General features: G+C 34.7%; 1 protein-coding gene across 1 annotated transcript in view; it reads right to left on the bottom strand.

The window, feature by feature from the left end:
- The window catches only part of CFAP47 (cilia and flagella associated protein 47), a gene marked incomplete at both ends in the record, with an annotated part of 506,613 nt that overhangs the window by 119,936 nt on the left and 368,131 nt on the right, over nucleotides 1-18,546 (bottom strand). Inside the window, 1 exon segment of the mRNA XM_082864365.1 lies at nucleotides 5,349-5,489. Coding sequence (XP_082720491.1) covers nucleotides 5,349-5,489 — 141 coding nt within the window.

Here is an 18,546-nt window from a genome sequence, read left to right as displayed (position 1 = left end):
ATATTCTTTATTCTCCAATGTTGAGCTAGATTACAGTTTAAGATGACCTTCAGTTTCAGTTAATTGTTTGCATATCATATCAGTATTGTCAAGTTTTAAAGATTCCAAGAACTGCAATGTTTGATTAACTTACTTAGGTAAATCACTAAGCCTCTCTGGGCCTTAATTTCCTTATCTATGAAATAAGGGGCCCAGACCAGTGCAGTTCTCAGACTCTCTCTTCTGAAAAAGTGTTTTGTTTTGCACTGCATTGCAATGCATTGCATTGTATTATGCTGAATTGTTGAATTACATTGAATATATTGAATTGTATTGCATGGCTCAAATAATTGGCTCAGTAAGTCCAAAATCTGCAGGTTAGTCCAGCAGGTTGGAGACCCAGGGAAGAGTTGGAGTTCAAGTCCAAAGGTAGTCTATGGGTAGAATTCCTTTTTGCTCTGCAGAGGTCAGTTTTTGTTCTATTAAGACCTTCAACTGGTTAGGTAAGACCCACGCACATTATGGAGGGCGACCTTCTTTGAACGTCTAAAGATTTAAATGTAAGTCTCATACAAAATCACCTTTACAAAAATATCCAGAATAATGTTTAACCTAATATCTGGGCACCATGACCCACCCAAGGTGACACATAAAATTAACAATCACGGGGACAAGAACACCTCCTATTTTAATTGCTGTGTCTATCACATAAGGTAGTATTGTGATGAAGCTAATTTAATTCCTACAGAGCTAAAAACATACAATGAATATGAATTTATTGGTGAGAGTGGGATTAGTGATAATTTATTAATGAGATGAACAACAAAAATAATAATTATTAAACTTTGCTTAACTACAAGCTTTAAACATATTAAAACTTTTTTTCTAATTCTAAAATTAGGAGTATTCACTATAGCAATTTAAGAAATTACTGAAAAACTTTAAAAACTAAAAATTATTCACCATCTCATGACCAAGAGTACTTATTTTTTTGTATAAAATTTCAAGAGTAATATATCAATAAAGACATAGATATATAGACATATACATATATAAATACACTGGGATATACACATACATAATTAATAGATCCATATATATATGTGCATTTGTATATACACATTTCTATCATTCAGAGAATATTCACTATTAAATTTAAGTTCATTACTAGTCATTAGGGAAATGCAAGTTAAAACCACAATGAGATATCACACTTGTTAGAATGGCCATGATCAAAGAGACAAGAGATAACAAACGCTGGCTTGGATGTGGAGAAAAGGGAACCCTTGTGCACTGTTGGTGGGACTGTAAATTCATATGGCCACTATACAAAGCAGTCTGGAGGATCCTCATAAAATTAAAAATAGAACTACCATACGATCCAGCAATCTCACTTCTGGGAATACATCCAAAGGAAGTGAAAACACTAACTGGAAAAGATATCTGTATCTTCCTGTTCAAAGCAGCATTATTTACAATAGCCAAAACATGGGAACAACCTAAGTGTCATCAACGAATGAATGGATAAAGACGTTATAGTATATTCAATGGAATCTTATTCAGCCATTAAAAAACAAGGAAATCCTACCATGTGTGACAACGTGGATGGACTATGAAGGCATTATGCTAAGTGAAATAAGTCAGATAGAGAAGAAAAAATACTGTATGATCTCATTTATATGTGTAGTCTAAAATAAACAAACAAAACAATAACAAAAAACCCAAACTCATAGAAAAAGAGATCAGACGTGTGGTTACCAGAAGCAGAGGGTAGGGGTAGGGGGAAATGAAGGAAGGTGGTCTAAAGGTATAAACTTGCAGTTATAAGATAAATAAGTACTAGGGATGTAATGTACAGCATGATGACTATAGTTAACACTGCTGTATGATACATAGGAAAGTTAAGAGAGTAAATTCTAAGAGTTCTCTTCATAAGTAGAAAATTGTTTTTTCTTTTTTCTTTCTTTTCTTCTTATTGTATCTATATGAGAAGATGGATGTTAGCGGAACCCATTATGGTAAGCATTTCACAATATGTGTAAATTAAACCATCAAGCTGTACACCTTAAACTTATACAGTGATGTATGACAATTATTTTTCAATAAAAATGGAAAAACATTTATGGGCAGGTAATACCTATTCAAAAACATTTTAAATCGAGACTTCCCTGGTGTCGCAGTGGTTTAGAATCCGCCTGCCAATGCAGGGGACACAGGTCGAGCTCTGGCCTGGGAAGATCCTACATGCCGCGGAGCAACTAAGCCCGTGCGCCACAACTACTGAGCCTGTGCTCTAGAGCCCGCAAGCCACAACTACTGAGCCCATGTACCACAGCTACTGAAGCCTGTGTGCCTAGAGCCCGTGCTCCACAACAAGAGAAGCCACCACAATGAGAAGCCCGTGCACCGCAACCAAGAGTAGCCCCGCCTCGCCGCAACTAGAGAAAGCCTGCGTGCAGCAACAAAGACCCAACGCAGCCAAGAAAAAAAAAAATTAATCAAATTTAAAAATTAAGTTTCAATTATTCAACATAATAAATCATATAAAAAATTCTTATATTAAAATATTTGTGCATATCACTGATCATTTTATTTAAAAAAATCTAAGCTGTGTGATGACAGGTTGCAAGATAGATTAAGAGCTAGGAAAAATGTATCTACAGGTATCTGCAGTTCTTCAGACAGGCCTTCCCATATTCCTACTCAAACAGAATTAACCTTTCCATCCCCTGTAATACTTTGGTCTTTTTCTTACTGATTGCTCAGTAGTACATTTCTTTTCAATTAGGGAAATTTCAGTTATGCAAAATGAGTAAGTTCTGTAGATCTAATGTACAGCAAGGTAATTATAGTTAATAGGGTGGTAGTGTATACTTGAAATTTGCTTAGAAGGTAGATCTTGTGTGTGTGTGTGTGTGTGTGTGTGTGTGTGTGTGTATGTGTCTATACAGGCTTATTAATTGTGACACATGTACCACTTTGCTGGGGGATATTAACGATGGGGGAGACAATCCATGTGTTAGGGCAGGACGTATATGGGAAAACTCTGAACCTTCCTCTCAGCTTTGCTGTGGACCTAAAACTGCTCTAAAAATTAAATATTTTTAAATATGCCATTGGGATTGTGATAGGTCATTACATTGAATATAGATCACTTTGGATAGCAGGGACATTTTAACAATATTCAGTTAGAAGGTAGATCATTAAGTGTCTTTACCTTCTTCCATGAAAAAGTGGTAACTATGTGAGATGATAAATATGTTAATTAGGTTGATTGTGGTGATTATTTCACAATGTATCGTATATCTAATCAAGCTGTCCACCTGAAATATGTACAATTTTTAATACTCAGTTGTACTTCAGTAACGCTGGAAGAGAAAGAAATGAAAACAACTAAATAAGAATTTTCTAATCTTCCAAATAGGGAAATATGAAAAATAATGGTAACACCCAGCTTTAATGAGGGTCAGGTTGAAAGAGATAATATTATACATTATAATGGAAATTTGAAGAGCACTTTAACATGTTTAAAATGTTTAAGAATTGCTTATCCCCTTCGAGCCAATGATTTCATTCTAAGAAATTTGTTGGAATAAAATAATCGATGATATGCACAAACATTTTAATATAAGAATGTTTCTTATATGATTTATTATGTTGAATAATTGAAACTTAATTTTAAAAAATTTTAACAGCCCACACAGTCACAAGTAGATATAATTCCTAACATGACTCCCCCAAGCTCCCCTGCAAAGAACACTTTAATCAGTAGTCTTTGAGAAGCACTCTCCCCTGCCTCTCGTGCCTTCCCCTTGTGTGCCCCTTAGATAAGATCCCCAAGATACAAACAAGATACAAAGAAAACTTGTTATTTTCTGGAATCAATTCTCACTTCCTGTCTTCTCTCTCAAGAGAGTCATCTAATGCTAGACTCTGAAATGTTTTCCATCTTTCATGGTATTTCTCTCTCCCCATCACCACCCTAAAAGACAATCTCCTCTTCACTTCAAACCCAGTTAGCTGTTGCAGTGGCCTAGCTTTTGTCCCAACTGCTCTTCCCTTCCCAAACTATTTTGAATAGTGCCTAAATATCACTCTTAACTCATGTATTCTGTGATGGTACATTTTATGTGTCAACTTGGCTGGACTATGGTGTCCAGTTGTTTGATTACACACCAATCTAAATGTTGCTGGGAAGGTATTTTTTTAAAAAAATATGTGAATACTTTAATTGGTAGACTTTGAGTAAAGCAGAATACTCTGGTTAATGTGAATGGGCCAACTCCAGTCAGTTGCAGGCCCTAAGAGCAAAGACCGAAGTGACCTGAAGGAGAAGCAATTCTTAGCCAAGCCTGAAACATGGAAACCCTGCTTGAGCTTGTAGCCTGCCCAGTCTGCCCTGGGGAATCTGGACCCATGACTGCCACAGCAACTCTTACCTAATTGTCTACCCTGCTCGCTTGCCCTACAGATTTTGGACTTGCCAGTCTCCATAGTTATGTTAGCCAATTCCTTAAAATGTCTCTCTACAGATATAGGTTATTGTATTATATTGTGCTATATTATATTGTATTGCATTATATTGTGTTGTATTACATTATGTTATATTATATTATATTATATTATATTATATTATATTATATTATATTATATTATATTATATTATATTATATTATATTATAGTGGTATCTGTTTCTCTGAAGAATCCTGATTAAACAGAAATTCATTCAATAAAGATTTCTTCTTTGGTACACCTCTGTTTCTAGAACTTTGCCCCTGTTGACCCACTCTTCTCTATTGCCCTCTTCCATCCCTGCTGCTCACCCATAAGAGAACTCATTTACCCACTCTCTAAGAAATCTGCCCTATCTATTCCAACTCTCCATACTCTCATTTTCCTTTGAATTTCTACTGAAACGATATGATGTTTAACAACATTCAAATAAAACTTTGTAATAAGGGAAAGGGAAATAATAGCATTTGCTTTCTTTTGCATATGAGGGAGACTGCTATCATCTCCTATATTTAGAAAAGGAGAACACATTACATTGTTAAAATAATATACGTATTAACATTTTATTAGAAATTGACTGAAATTTTTTGTTTAGTAACAGAAATATTTGTAAAGTTTTTCACTTATGAAAGATTAGGCAGCCTTCAAGCTGAAGTATTATAATCTACTAATTTTAATAGCAGTACAAATCCAGAAAGTAAACTACATCAAGTTAATCCTGAAATAATACAATTCTTACAGATGATATATGAAATACACATTTGTATGCGTATTATGAAAGTATCTATTGATTTATAAGTAAATGATGAGGGTTTATAAAAATTGATCATGAAACTCTTCATAATAATAAATTTACCTGGTTTTTCCTCATCAAACTTGTCAGATGGTTCCGATAATGACTTCTCAAAGGAGGGTATTAGATCTCTATCTTTATCTTCATTTGAGTCTTCCTGAGAATCACCATTTTTCCTGCTTTTAACGGAAAACGAAATTGTACCTACAACACATAGGTGCAAGATGTCAGATTAACCAGTGTTTCATTTTCTAAACTAACAATTAAACAGAACAACTTAATGGAAAGTTCAAGGAAATATTTTTAAATGTCCATTAAAATGGTAATTTTTAAACTGCTTTCTCATAGTAATTAAGAAAATGCAGCAAATAATAGAACTGTAACAGCTTTCAGAAAACGTACTGGTCTTGGGTGAGTATTCTTACATATTTTCTTCTTAAGTCATTTTTAACACTCATTTATTACCTCATTAAAATACTTTGTTTAATACAATATTCTAAGCATGAACTTTCCTTTAAACATTTAATATGTAAAATGCTAAATTTTGTTACAAAAAACTGTTAGTGTCAAAAATTGGCACTCTTTATCTGGAATTTTTGTTATACTAAAATTGACTTATAAAAGATTGGTATTAACTCTTAAATTGAAGCTAACATACATATGGAAATAATTCAGAAATTGGCCCTGATATCTCAATAACAGCTTGCTATATTCACAGTCTTACTATCCATGTTTAGAGGATGGTTCAAATCTTCTTTCCCCTTCAATTTCCAATACTTCCTTCTCCCTCCTCATTCCTAGCTGATTATCTTGTTTCTATTTCACTAAGAAACTGGACACTTCCAAGAAAGAATTCCTTCACAGTCCCACCACCACATTGAACAATCCTTCCACAATGGTGACCTCATCCTCTGGCTTTCCTCTTGTAAGAATGATTGATACACTTTTACCTGGGACCAGCCCTTGGACCTGTGCACTAGATCCCATCTACTCTAGTCTACCCAAGGATCTGGCTACTGTAACATTCCCCACTCCCTTCTGCATCTTCAATTCTCCCTCTGAAACATGCTGTAATAACACCCAACTTCCAAAAAGCCTTCTCTCCATCGAATGTGTATGTGTAAATCTATGTATTTTTATATGTTTTTTGTGTACACACACACACACACACACACACACACGCACACACTGCGTAATACCATGTTAGGCTTAGTACTAACATCAGGATGAAATACCCAACATAAATCACAAAAATGATTCAAGGCATAAAATAAATACATTAAAAAAAACTCAAAGTGATATCTTGGCACCGATCTAAGCAGGTTTACTCAATGACTTTCAAATTGTCAAAGAATAAAATATTGTCATGATATTTAAATTTTTAGAGATAATTAAAGATAAAGACAAATAGGAGATAAAGTTACAGTTCAGGTTTTTTTCGTTTTTAAAGATTTTTTTGATGTGGACCATTTTTAAAGTCTTTATTGAATTTGTTACAATATTGCTTCTGTTTTATGTTTCGGTTTTTTGGCCACAAGGCATGTGGGATTTTAGCTTCCCGACCAGGAATTGAACCCTCACCCCCTGCATTGGAAGGCAAGGTCTTAACCACTGGACTGCCAGAGAAATCCCACAGTTCAATGTTTAAAGCTAAAATAACACATACCAAAATTCAATAGAGATAACACATAGGAATATAGATTCAAAAATCTTATCCCCCCATAAAAAGCCCAGGAATTAAAAGAAAAAAATGTATTGCTCTTTCAAATTGATAACTTTTAACACTTTTGATAACATTAATTTTTGATGAGAGTGCTCAGTAACAACCCCCATCTCAGATACTGCTGGTAAGAGTAAAAATTGGTACTACATATTTTGGGGGGTAATTTTTCAACATCCACCAAGTTGTTGCACATCTCCTTTGACATGTCAGTTCTGTTTTTTTATGCTATAAATACCTTATATCTTAAATCTTACCCCATAGGTAAACTAGCAGAGTTATTTACAAAGATGCTGTTGCAATATTATCGGTAATTACAAAATTAAAAAAAAAAAGAGGAACTTGATTTCCACCTATGCATGACTAGTTACATGAATTCAGATAAACATTTATTTGGATTATTGTTCATCTAGTCAAAAGAAAAACCTATGAAAACTGCACTGAAAATACATCCATGATAATTTGAGTGAAAGCAGCCACTTACAGAGTTTTATGTCTCATATGGCCCATTGTGTGTGTGGGGGACTGTGTGTGTGTGTATTTGTGTGTGTTTAAAAGATATATACAAATATGAGTTGGCATTTGGACAGAAATTTCTCACAGTTCTGGAGGCTAGATGTTTGAAATCCAGGTGCCAGCAGAGTTGGTTCCTTCTGGAAATTCTGAGGGAGATCTGTTCCATGCCCCTCTCCTAGTTTCTGCTGTTTGCCAGCAATCCTTGGCATTCCTTGGCTTGTAGACGTATCACTCCAGTCTCTTCCTTCACCTTTGCATGGTGTTTTCTCCCATATCTATCCATGTCTATTTTCCTCTTCTTATAAGGACAACAGTCATATTGGTTCAGGGCCCACCCTAATTCAGCATGACCTCATCTTAATTTGATTATATCTGCAAAGACCCTATTTTAAATAGGATCACTTTAACAGATATCAGTGGTTAAGACACTAGGTCCCTGAGCAGGCAGAACTGCTCCCAGACTGCAGCTGTGAGGGGCTGGAGCCGGATTATAGGAATGCTTCCAGATGTACAGACAGAACATAGTCAGTGGGCCTACCTCTGGGGCATGGACAAGCTTGTCTCACGGTAGGAGTGTTCCCAGACCATGGCTGAGAGTAGCTGGAGCTACGTTACAGGGTCATTTCAGGATCTGCAGTTGGAACAAAGTTGGAGGGCCTGTCACAGGGGCGCAGACAGGTGTGTCTTCCACCTGGTCCCCAAATGGGTAGAAATCATGGCTAAGAGGGGCTGAAGCTGGGTCATGGGCCACTTCAGGGTCCACACATGGGACTGAATTCTGTGGGCCTGTTATACGGGGCATGGGCAGGCATGACTCCTGACAGGTTCCTTGGCAGATAGTGCTGATGGCAGGACCAAAGTCAAATGGGACTGTAACAGTCCACGGGGCTGTTTCCTGGTTGTAGCCAGCACCACAGTTGGCAAGTCCGTCATCTGAGCATGAGCCTGCCTTTTCAAAATGGCCCTTCTCGGTTTTGGACTCCACCAAGGTTTCATGGACTCCTACCTGGATCGCAAAGCTCCCACAATGGCACTTGTGTCCTTGGATGGCTTCCAAATGACTGTGCTGAAGAGGGATACAATTGGTGGATCTTCTACTCTGCCATCTTGCTGATGTCACTACTATCTTATCATTTTCAATTCCTTTATTTTGAAATATGACAGTCACTTAAGTTATAGGTTAAATTTCAGGTCCTACTATAAACATGGCTTTCTTAGTTTACATAGGAGCTTGGTATATGCTCACAAACACATTGTGGAAAGACAGGGTATCTAGTGGAAAGAACACAGGCTTCTGACAGAATGAGGATTCAAATTCTTGTTCTCCTACGGCTAACTTAGCCTTGAACATGTTACTTATCTCATTTTTAAAATGGTGCTAGTATTTTTGAGGATTAAATGACTGTAGTTCATGCTTATGTAGGACTTACTGTATGTCAGGCATTGTTCTAGGGATTTACAAAAATTGACAAATTTTTCTAAAACATACCTATGAAATTAGTCCTATTATTATCCTCATTTTAAAGAAATGCAACTGTGACACAAGAAAGTTCAGTAGCTTGCTCAAGGTCAATCAGCTTGTAATAATACAGCTGGAATTTGAACATGAGCATTGTGATTTAAAGTCCATACTCTTTGTTGAATTAATATATTTTATTTTTCAAACAGTTTTAGGTTTACAAAAAAATGAGTGTAAAGTACAGAGAGTTCCCATATACCTCCCTTAGTTTCCCCTATTATAAGCATCCTGCATTAGGTGGTACATTACTTATAAGTGATGAGTCAATAACAATACATCATTATTAACTTAAGTCCATAGCTTACATTCTCTGGTTCACTCTTTGTGTTATGCATCCTATGGCTTTGACAAATGTAAAACTTCATCTATCTACCATTACGGTATCATGGAGAATAGTTTCATATCCCCCAAAATCCCCTGTACCCCACTCTTTCATCCCTCCCTCCCAACCTCCCCAAAGGACTGGCAACCACTGATCTTTTTCAGAATGTTGTATAGATGGCCTTTTCGGATTGGCTTCTTTCACTAAGCAACATGCATTTAAGCTTCCTCCTGTCTTTTTGTCATTTATTTTTATCACTGAAAAATATCCAATTGTATGGATATACCACTATTTATCCATTCACCTATTGTAGGACATCATGGTTGCCTCCACATTTTGGCAATCATGAATAAAACTGTTATAAACATTCATGTGTAGATTTCTGTGTGGACATAAATTTTCAACTCATATGGGTAAATACCAAATGGGCTTATGATTTCTGGATCATGTTATGAATATGTTTAGTTTTGTAACATACTGCCAAAATGTCTTCTAAAGCACCTGTACCATTGTACCATTTTGTATTCTCACCATTAATGAATGAGAGTTCCAATTTTTCTACATCTTTGTCAGCATTTGGTATTGTCAGGGCTTCTGAATTTAGCCATCCTAATACGTATCTAGTGTTACCTCATTGTTGTTTTAATTTGCAGTTCCCTAAAGATATATGATGTTGAACATCTTTTTGTATGCTTATTTGCTATCAGAATATTTTTTTTGGTGAGGTATCTCTCCAGATCTTTTGCCAATTTTTAAAGTTGAGTTATTTTACTGTTGTTGATCTTTAGTACTTTAAAATATATTTTGGATACCATTCATTTATTAGATATCCAAAAAGTTTACAAGAGACAAATAAGGATACTATATATTAATAAAAAATTCAATTAACTAAAAAATCAAAAAACAAACAAACAAACCTGAGCTTATATATAGATACAGAGAACAGATTGGTGGTTGCCAGAGGCCAGGGGTGGGGGTGGGATAAGTGAAATGGGTGAAGGGGGTCAAAAGGTACAAACTTCCAGTTAAAAAATAGGTCATGGGGATGTAATGTACAGTATGATGACTACAGTTAATAATACTGTATTGCATACTTGAAAGTTCCTAAGAGAATAGATCTTAAAAGTTCTCATTACAAGAAAAAAAATGTAATTATGTGTAGTGATGAATGTTAACTAGACTTATCATGGTGATTTTACAATATAAACAATTATCAAATCAAAAAAAAAAAAGATTCAATTCAGCAAGAATATATAAAAATTATACACCTATACACACCTAAAAACAGAGGCCCAAAATATATGAAGCAAAAAATGACAAAACTGGAAGTAGAAATAGACAATCCTACAATAATAGCTGGAGACCTCAATACCCCACTTTCATTAATGGACAGAACAACCAGACAGAAGACAAATATGGAAATAGAGGAGGTGAACAATACTGTAACATGACTAGACCTAACTGACTTACAAAGAACATTCCACAAAACAACAGCAGAGTACACGTTCTTCGCAAATGACCAGGGAACAATGTCTAGGAGAGATCGCATGTGAGGCCACAAAGCAAATCTTAATAAATTTTAAAATACTGAAATTGTACAAAGCATTTTTTTCTCATTACAATGGAAAGAAATTATAAATCAATAACAGAAGAATGAAATTTATGAATTTGGAAATTAAACAACATACCCTTAAACAATCAATATTTCAAAGAAGAAATCACAATGAAAATTAGAAAATATCTTGAGACAACTGAAAATGAAAACACAGTATACAAAATTTAAGGGATGCAGTAAGAGCAGTGCTAAGAGGGCAATTTATAGCAGTGAATGAATTTGTTAAAAGAAAAGAACAACCTCAAATCAACAACCTAAATGTACACTATATGAACTAGTAGAGTTCATAGAAGAGCAAATTAAACCCAAAACTAGCAGAAGGAAGGAAATAATAAAGATTAGCATGGAGGTAAATGATATAGAGAATAGAAAAACAATAGAGAAAACCAAAAAACCCAAAAGTTGGATCTTTAAAAAGATCAACGTAAGTGGTAGACCATTAGCTAGAGTGACTAGGAAAAAAGGAGAGGAGACTCAAATTAAAGTAAGACATTATTATTGTTTTTACCAAAATAAAAAGCAGTATATATATGTAAAGAGATTATAAACAATTATGTGCCAAAAATTGGATAACTTAGACGAAATGGACAATTTCCTAAAAACACACAATATACTAAAACTGACTCATGAATAATAGAAAACTTCAATAGACATAAAATTAGTAAGAGGATTAAATCAGTAATCAAAACCCTCCCTACAAAGAAAAGCCCAGCACGAGATGGCTTCACTGTTTAATTCTACCAAATATTTAAAGAAGAATTTATAAGATTTTTTCTCAAACACTTGCAAATTATTGAAGAGGAGGGAAAACTTCCTAACTCATTCTAGGAGGCCAGCATTGCCATGATACAAAAGCCAGACAAAGACAGTGTAAGAAAACTAAAATCCAATATCCCTGGTGAACACTGATGCAAAATTTTTAATAAAATCCTAGAAAATTGGATTCAGCAGCATATCAAAAGCATTACATACCATAATCAAATGAGACTCATTTCACGAATGAATGAATGAATGAATGAAGGGTGAATTTCTGTACACTAGCAATGAACAATTAGAAAACTAAGGAAACAATTCAGTTAAATAAAACCATTATTTGGATAACCTTATATGTGTTAATACGTGTGCACTGAATAATAAGGAAACCTAGTCAATATTTCAAATACTATGAAATAGTCTCAAGAATTAAAAGTACACTTTCTCCATTCTTTCTCATTTCAGTTCATTTATATATCCCGCATATTTTTCTTCCTCCAACACACCCATTTAAACATTTTTGCATTTTTATTATCCCATAGCAAATAGAAATTGGACAATCACTTGTAAAACAACCCAAAAGCCCTATATAAGACCATATATTGTTTTATTTCCCCTTCATTAGGGGACCAAAAGGCAAGGTGGAAAAACAAAATTATGTACTGATAAAAAACAGAGATAAAGAAACACAGTGCTGTGGCCACAATTGCCATAAATAGAGCTCTTGTCTCCCACTCTTTCTAAATGCTTAATTTTTAATGATAAAATGTACAGCAGTTTAGCACCCAATGGTAGTACTAAAGGCTCCATTTTTCTGTGTGTGTGGAATTATACTGTTTGTTCTTTCTATAATACATTTTGGCATGAGTATATCAAGACACTAAAGACAACAGGAAAGGATTATAAAGGATTATTAAAATCTATAGGATTCAGATTTCTGTTGTAGAGAATGGTTGATTACATTTTAATTTTAACAAGAACCTATGCTTTCATTTCTGGGGCAAGCAATGATAGTCTAGATTGCAATTAAAACTGCATGCTTCTTCCTGATCCGTAGAAGAAAAAACTGATAAACTGCATTTCATTAAAATTAAAAACTTCTATAATTATTTCATAATGTATACATATATCAAATCATCACATTGTACATCTTAAATATATACAATTTTTGTCAATTATACCTCAATGAAGCTGGAAAAAATAAAAACTTCTGCAATTTAATAGACACTGTTAATCAAATTAAGAGGAAAACTACATATGGGAGAAAAACTTATAAAGCACATATCTGATAAAGGGAATATATCCAGAATATATTTTTAAAAACTTCTAAAATTTCAACAGTAAGAAAAAAGACGACTCAATGCGGGGGCTGGGCAAAAGACGTGAAAAAAATTAAATTAAGAAGGCATATGGATGACAAACAAGCACAAGATGTTCAATGTTATTTATTATTCATTATGGAAATACAGATTAAAACCACACTATAATAGCACTACAACAAATTAAAATGGAAAAAATTGAAAGGACTAACCCTACTAAGTATGGTCAATGATGTAGAGAAAGTGGAACTTTCATACACTGCTGGTGGGAATGGAAAAAGGAACAATCTCTTTGAGAAACGGTCTAGCAGTTTCTTTAAACGTTATAAATTCAATAACCATGCTACCCAGCCATCCAACATATAAGTGATTTACCCAAGAGGAATGAAAGTATATGCCTATAGAAAGACATATACATGAATGCTCATATCAGCTTTATTTGTAATTACCAAAAAATGCCAAAACCCAAATGTCCATCAATAGGTAAATAGATGAACAAAGTGTGGTATATCCATTCCATGGAGTATTACTCAGCAATAAAAGGAATAAACTACTGATAGATACACTGTGTGGATGGATCTCAAAAACACTATGATGCACAAAAGAAAACAACCAAAAAAAGGGTGTACAATGTGTTATTATATAATATATATATACACAATATATATAGTGTGTATATATACACATATATACAATATACACAATACACAACATACATATACACAATACACAATATATTATTATATATATTATATTTATAAATATTCATTTTATATATAATTTTATATAAATATATTATTTATAAATATTTATTATATATTTAGTATAATATATAAAATATTACAAATTGTGTGTATATATATGTATATAGTTATATATAGTGTACGTGTGTATATATATCTGTGTGTGTGTGTGTGTGTGTGTATATATATATATATATATATATATATATAAAATGCTATAAGATGCATATAAAGTGACAGAAAATAGATAAACGGTTGTCCAGGGCAATGGTGGCATTGGGCAGGAGGGGAGCAGAGGCAAAAAGATTAAAAATGAACACAAGTAAACTTCAGGGGGTAAAATATATTATTTGAATTGTGTCAATGGATTCATGGGTGTACACATGTTAAAACTTCTCAAATTGTACTTTGAATATGTACAACTTATTGTATATCAATTATACTGCAATAAAGGTGTTAAAAAAATACAGTGTATTTCAGATATCATACCCACCACTTCTGAGCAGAATATTGACAGAAGTTGAGAACTGTCACCCCAAATTGGAAGTACTGTATAAGTAGGATGTGTTTAAGAGAAGTTCACAGCCACCAATGAGTATCTTTCCAGCACAAGGCAATGTCATGTGCAAGATAATTAATACAGGATAATTAATGAAGCCATCATATTAAATAGCCAGAAGACTTTTATCTATCCATCTATCTATCTAAAATCTCTATCTATATCTCCTCTTGTTCCATAAAGCCATGCATGTTTTGTTGATATCAAATATAATTGTTTGCTCATTTGTCTGGATTCACTGCACTGTGAAGGTGGCTTCTTAAGCCTCCATGTAAAGCCCTCATTTTTTTTTTTTCATTTTATTTTCAACTTATTTCTATGATTAATTTCTGCATGAGATAAAAATGGATTTTAGCATTAAAAAGCATCCTTAGACCCCATCCACACAATAAAAACAGGAGTCACATTTTATAAAACTGCAGAATGTTAAGAGGGAAATGTTCACCAGTATTCACAAAACTTTTTGAAGTAGATCCACGTTAAGAAAAAATATTTAAATACAGATGGCCAAGAGGCACATGAAAAAATGCTCAACATCGATAATTATTAGAGAAATGCAAATCTAAACTATAATGAGGTACCATCTCACACCGGTTAGAATGGCTATCAATAAAAAGTCTACAAATAAGAAATGCTGGAGAGGGTGTGGAGAAAAGGGAACCCTCCTACACTGTTGATGAGAATGTAAATTGGTGCAGCCACTATGGAAAACAGTATGGATGTTCCTCAAAAAACTAAAAATAGAGTTGCTATACGATCCAGCAATCCCACTCCTGGGCATGTATCTGGACAAAAGTATAATTCAAAAAGATACATGCACCCTTATGTTCACAGCAGCATTATTCACGATAACCAAGACATGGAAACAACCTAAATGCCCACCAACAGACGAATGGATAAAGAAGATGTGGTACATATATACGATGGGATACTACTCAGCCATAAAAAAGAATGAAATAATACCATTTGCAGCAACATGGATGGAGCTAGAGATTATCATACTAAGTGAAGTCAGAAAGAGAAAGACAAATACCATATCATATCACTTATATGTGGAATCTGAAATATGACACAAATGAACCTATCTCTGAAACAGAAACACACTCACAGACATAGAGTACAGACTTGTGGTTGCCGGGGTGGGGAGTGGGGAGGAATGGAATGGGAGTCTGGGGTTAGCAGATGCAAGCACAGGGAACTAAAATCAATATCCTGTGTTAAACCAAAATGGAAAAGAATATTAATAAAAGAATGTATATATATGTATAACTGAATCATTTTGCTGTACAGCAGAAATTAACACAACATTGTAAATCAACTATACTTCAATAAAAAAAGAAAAAAATATTTAAAAGACAAAAAATAGTTTTAAAGTTTCAGAATTTCTGAATGTTTTTCTAACCCTTCTAATTCCAAGAGGTTATATTTAATTCCTCACATATTAGAAAGCCTCTTTGAAGGATGCTTTGAATTTGAAATTTTTTTTAAAAAGTGTATGAATAAATTATTTACAATAAAGCCCTCTCTCTGAGATTCTTCAGTAAAAGTTTTACTTGAGAAAAGCCAATGACTTGGGGGCTTCCCTGGTGGCGCAGTGGTTAAGAATCTGCCTGCCAATGCGGGGGATATGGGTTCGAGACCTGGTCCAGGAAGATCCCACATGCCGTGGAGCAACTAAGCCTGTGCACCACAACTACTGAGCCTGCGCTCTAGAGTCCGTGAGCCACAACTACTGAAGCCTGCGCGCCTGGAGCCCATGCTCTGCAACAAGAGAAGCCACCGCAATGAGAAGCCCGAGCACCGCAACAAAGACTAGCCCCCGCTCGCCACAACTAGAGAAAGCCCGCACGCAGCAATGAAGACCCAATGCAGCCAAAAATTAAATGATAAAAAAAATTAACAAAAAGCCAATGACTTGCCAAATCATATTTTCATTTTACTATAAATAACTCCTTACAAAATACACAAATTCTTTTGACTAGTAAAGCAGGATACATACACACACACACACACACACACACACACACACACACACAACATACACAAACACAGGAGGGGGGATAAGAGAGAGAGGTGGCGAAATGAGGGAGAAAGTTTTATTTTCTTAATAACAATGATATATATGTGTGTGTGTGTATACATACATATACATATATATATATATATCACTCATTCAAAATTCAAATATGAAGCTTTTAACCAGAATATCATGGGTGGATTGGGAAGCCACTAGAGCCTTCTTCTGAAAGCAACTTAAATTCATATCCAATAGAGCATCTACGGCCTACCTTGCACTCCCAGGGAGAACTATATCTCTGACACATGACCCCACGGCAAACACTGGAATTGCAAGAGTGTCTTCCTTCAGTTTGACAGAATATATGCAGTTTTCAAATTTATGTTTTTCTTCAAGTTTTTAAATCTTCCTTGTTCTCATATTTTACTGCACTCCTATTACTGCACTACTAAGCAATTTTAAAAATATTTTAGAAATAATTTTATTTTTGAAATGTATTGCTTCTTCCATTTGACACTGACCGGATACCTGCTGCTATATGCCAGGTGTTGGTCTGCAGGCCAATGCTAGTCTGGCACTCAAAGGACAGATCATCCCATGTAAAGGCAGAAAATGCAGGATTTGTTGTCGCTCATTGATCTATTAACGTGCATGAATTTACCTCTAGCCAATCATCTGAGTAGACCTTGAGACTAGAGTTAATACTGATTTTGATTTTGGGGTCAGGGGCAGGAAAAACAAATCTAGTGTTCACAAGCCCCCCAGGGTAATACCATGCGGGTGGCTAGAGCTTTTACGAAACATCAGAGCAGAGGCTGTCTGGGAAAGCAGAGATGGTGAAAGCAAAGAGGAACTCCCAGAAGACCATGAGAGGATACAAACAAACCCAATTCATTCTCTCTGCAGCGCCTCAAGGCCCTGTGTTTTTTTTTTTGTAAACCATATTTTTCACCTAAAAGAGCATGAAAATGCTTTATGACATTTAAAACAGCCAACATTTGTTTTGAAAGACCAGTGGCATCTAATTGGTTTTTATGCTCCTATAACTGTGCACAGTCTACAACACTGGTGGGAACAGGCCAGCAAGATCCAAATTCAGTTTTAGCCAAGCTTTTGATAGCACTTTCTCTGGCATTTTCATTGAGACAAAGTAGGAGAGAGTGGAGACAAAAGCAGCCCTAAATCCTTGCATATATCCATATCATGTTAGGGAATTTTAAAAAATGGGAGCTAGCATATTAAATAAGAGTGATAAACATTAGTTGAGCACCTACTAGGTGAGTACTTTTCATATATTCCCATTTTATGCCCATAACTACCCTAGATTAAGGTTAAGGAAAGGTTAAGTATTATCTATATTTTACATGTAAGAAACCTGATAATCAGTGATGTTAAGTATACTACCAAGGTCGCCCAACCAGAGAATGATATAATTGGAGGTTGAAGTCACAAGTGACTTCAGAACGTGTTCCTTTGCAACACAATAGCAGTAAGATAAGAGCAAAGGAAAAGATGTTCAATTTTGCCATTGTGATGTGCTGGTTAGCATGAACATACTGCCCAAACTTTAAATGAAAAAATGCAAATTTAAATAGCACTACTTTTGCTCAGCATCACATTCTGAAAATACACATGACAAGGAGGCTTCTCATCACATACAATATTAGAAATCAAATTTTGAACTGAATTTCTATTTCAAAGATGGCAACTGGTAATACATATCTGTCTAGATAGTGGAGAGTAGCAGGACACCAGCTATAAAAACTATTCCTATCTTGTTTAAACATAGGCCTAACATAAGAACTTTGTTATGCTCACATTAAACATTCCATTTTGACATTAAGCAGAAGTTCATCAAAAAGAAATTTAAAAAAAGTTTTAGCAAAGCTGACTAAAAGCTTGTTTGCAATCATTTAGAGTAGGCTTTCTTGTGCCAATGTCATAATAGATCTCATTCTAGCATAAGGACTTCTGAAATGCAAATTTTCAGAAATAAATCTTAGCTCTAATTTACAGTTGTGTTGAACTGAATGAATGCAATCACTTTTCAGTAAGTGAAAAAGCACTTTCGGCTGCTGCTGAAAAAATACAAGGTAATTGTGGGCTACATCAAAATCACCATTGTTACCAACTTTCTAGAGCTATCAGCTTGTCAAGGGGCACGGATATAAGAGAGAA

This window comes from Leucopleurus acutus (genome assembly GCF_964270905.1).
Source record: "Leucopleurus acutus genome assembly, chromosome: X".
Lineage (NCBI taxonomy): Eukaryota > Metazoa > Chordata > Mammalia > Artiodactyla > Delphinidae > Leucopleurus > Leucopleurus acutus.
Note: the sequence above shows the minus strand (reverse complement) of the source record. Positions and strands in the feature narration are given on the sequence as shown.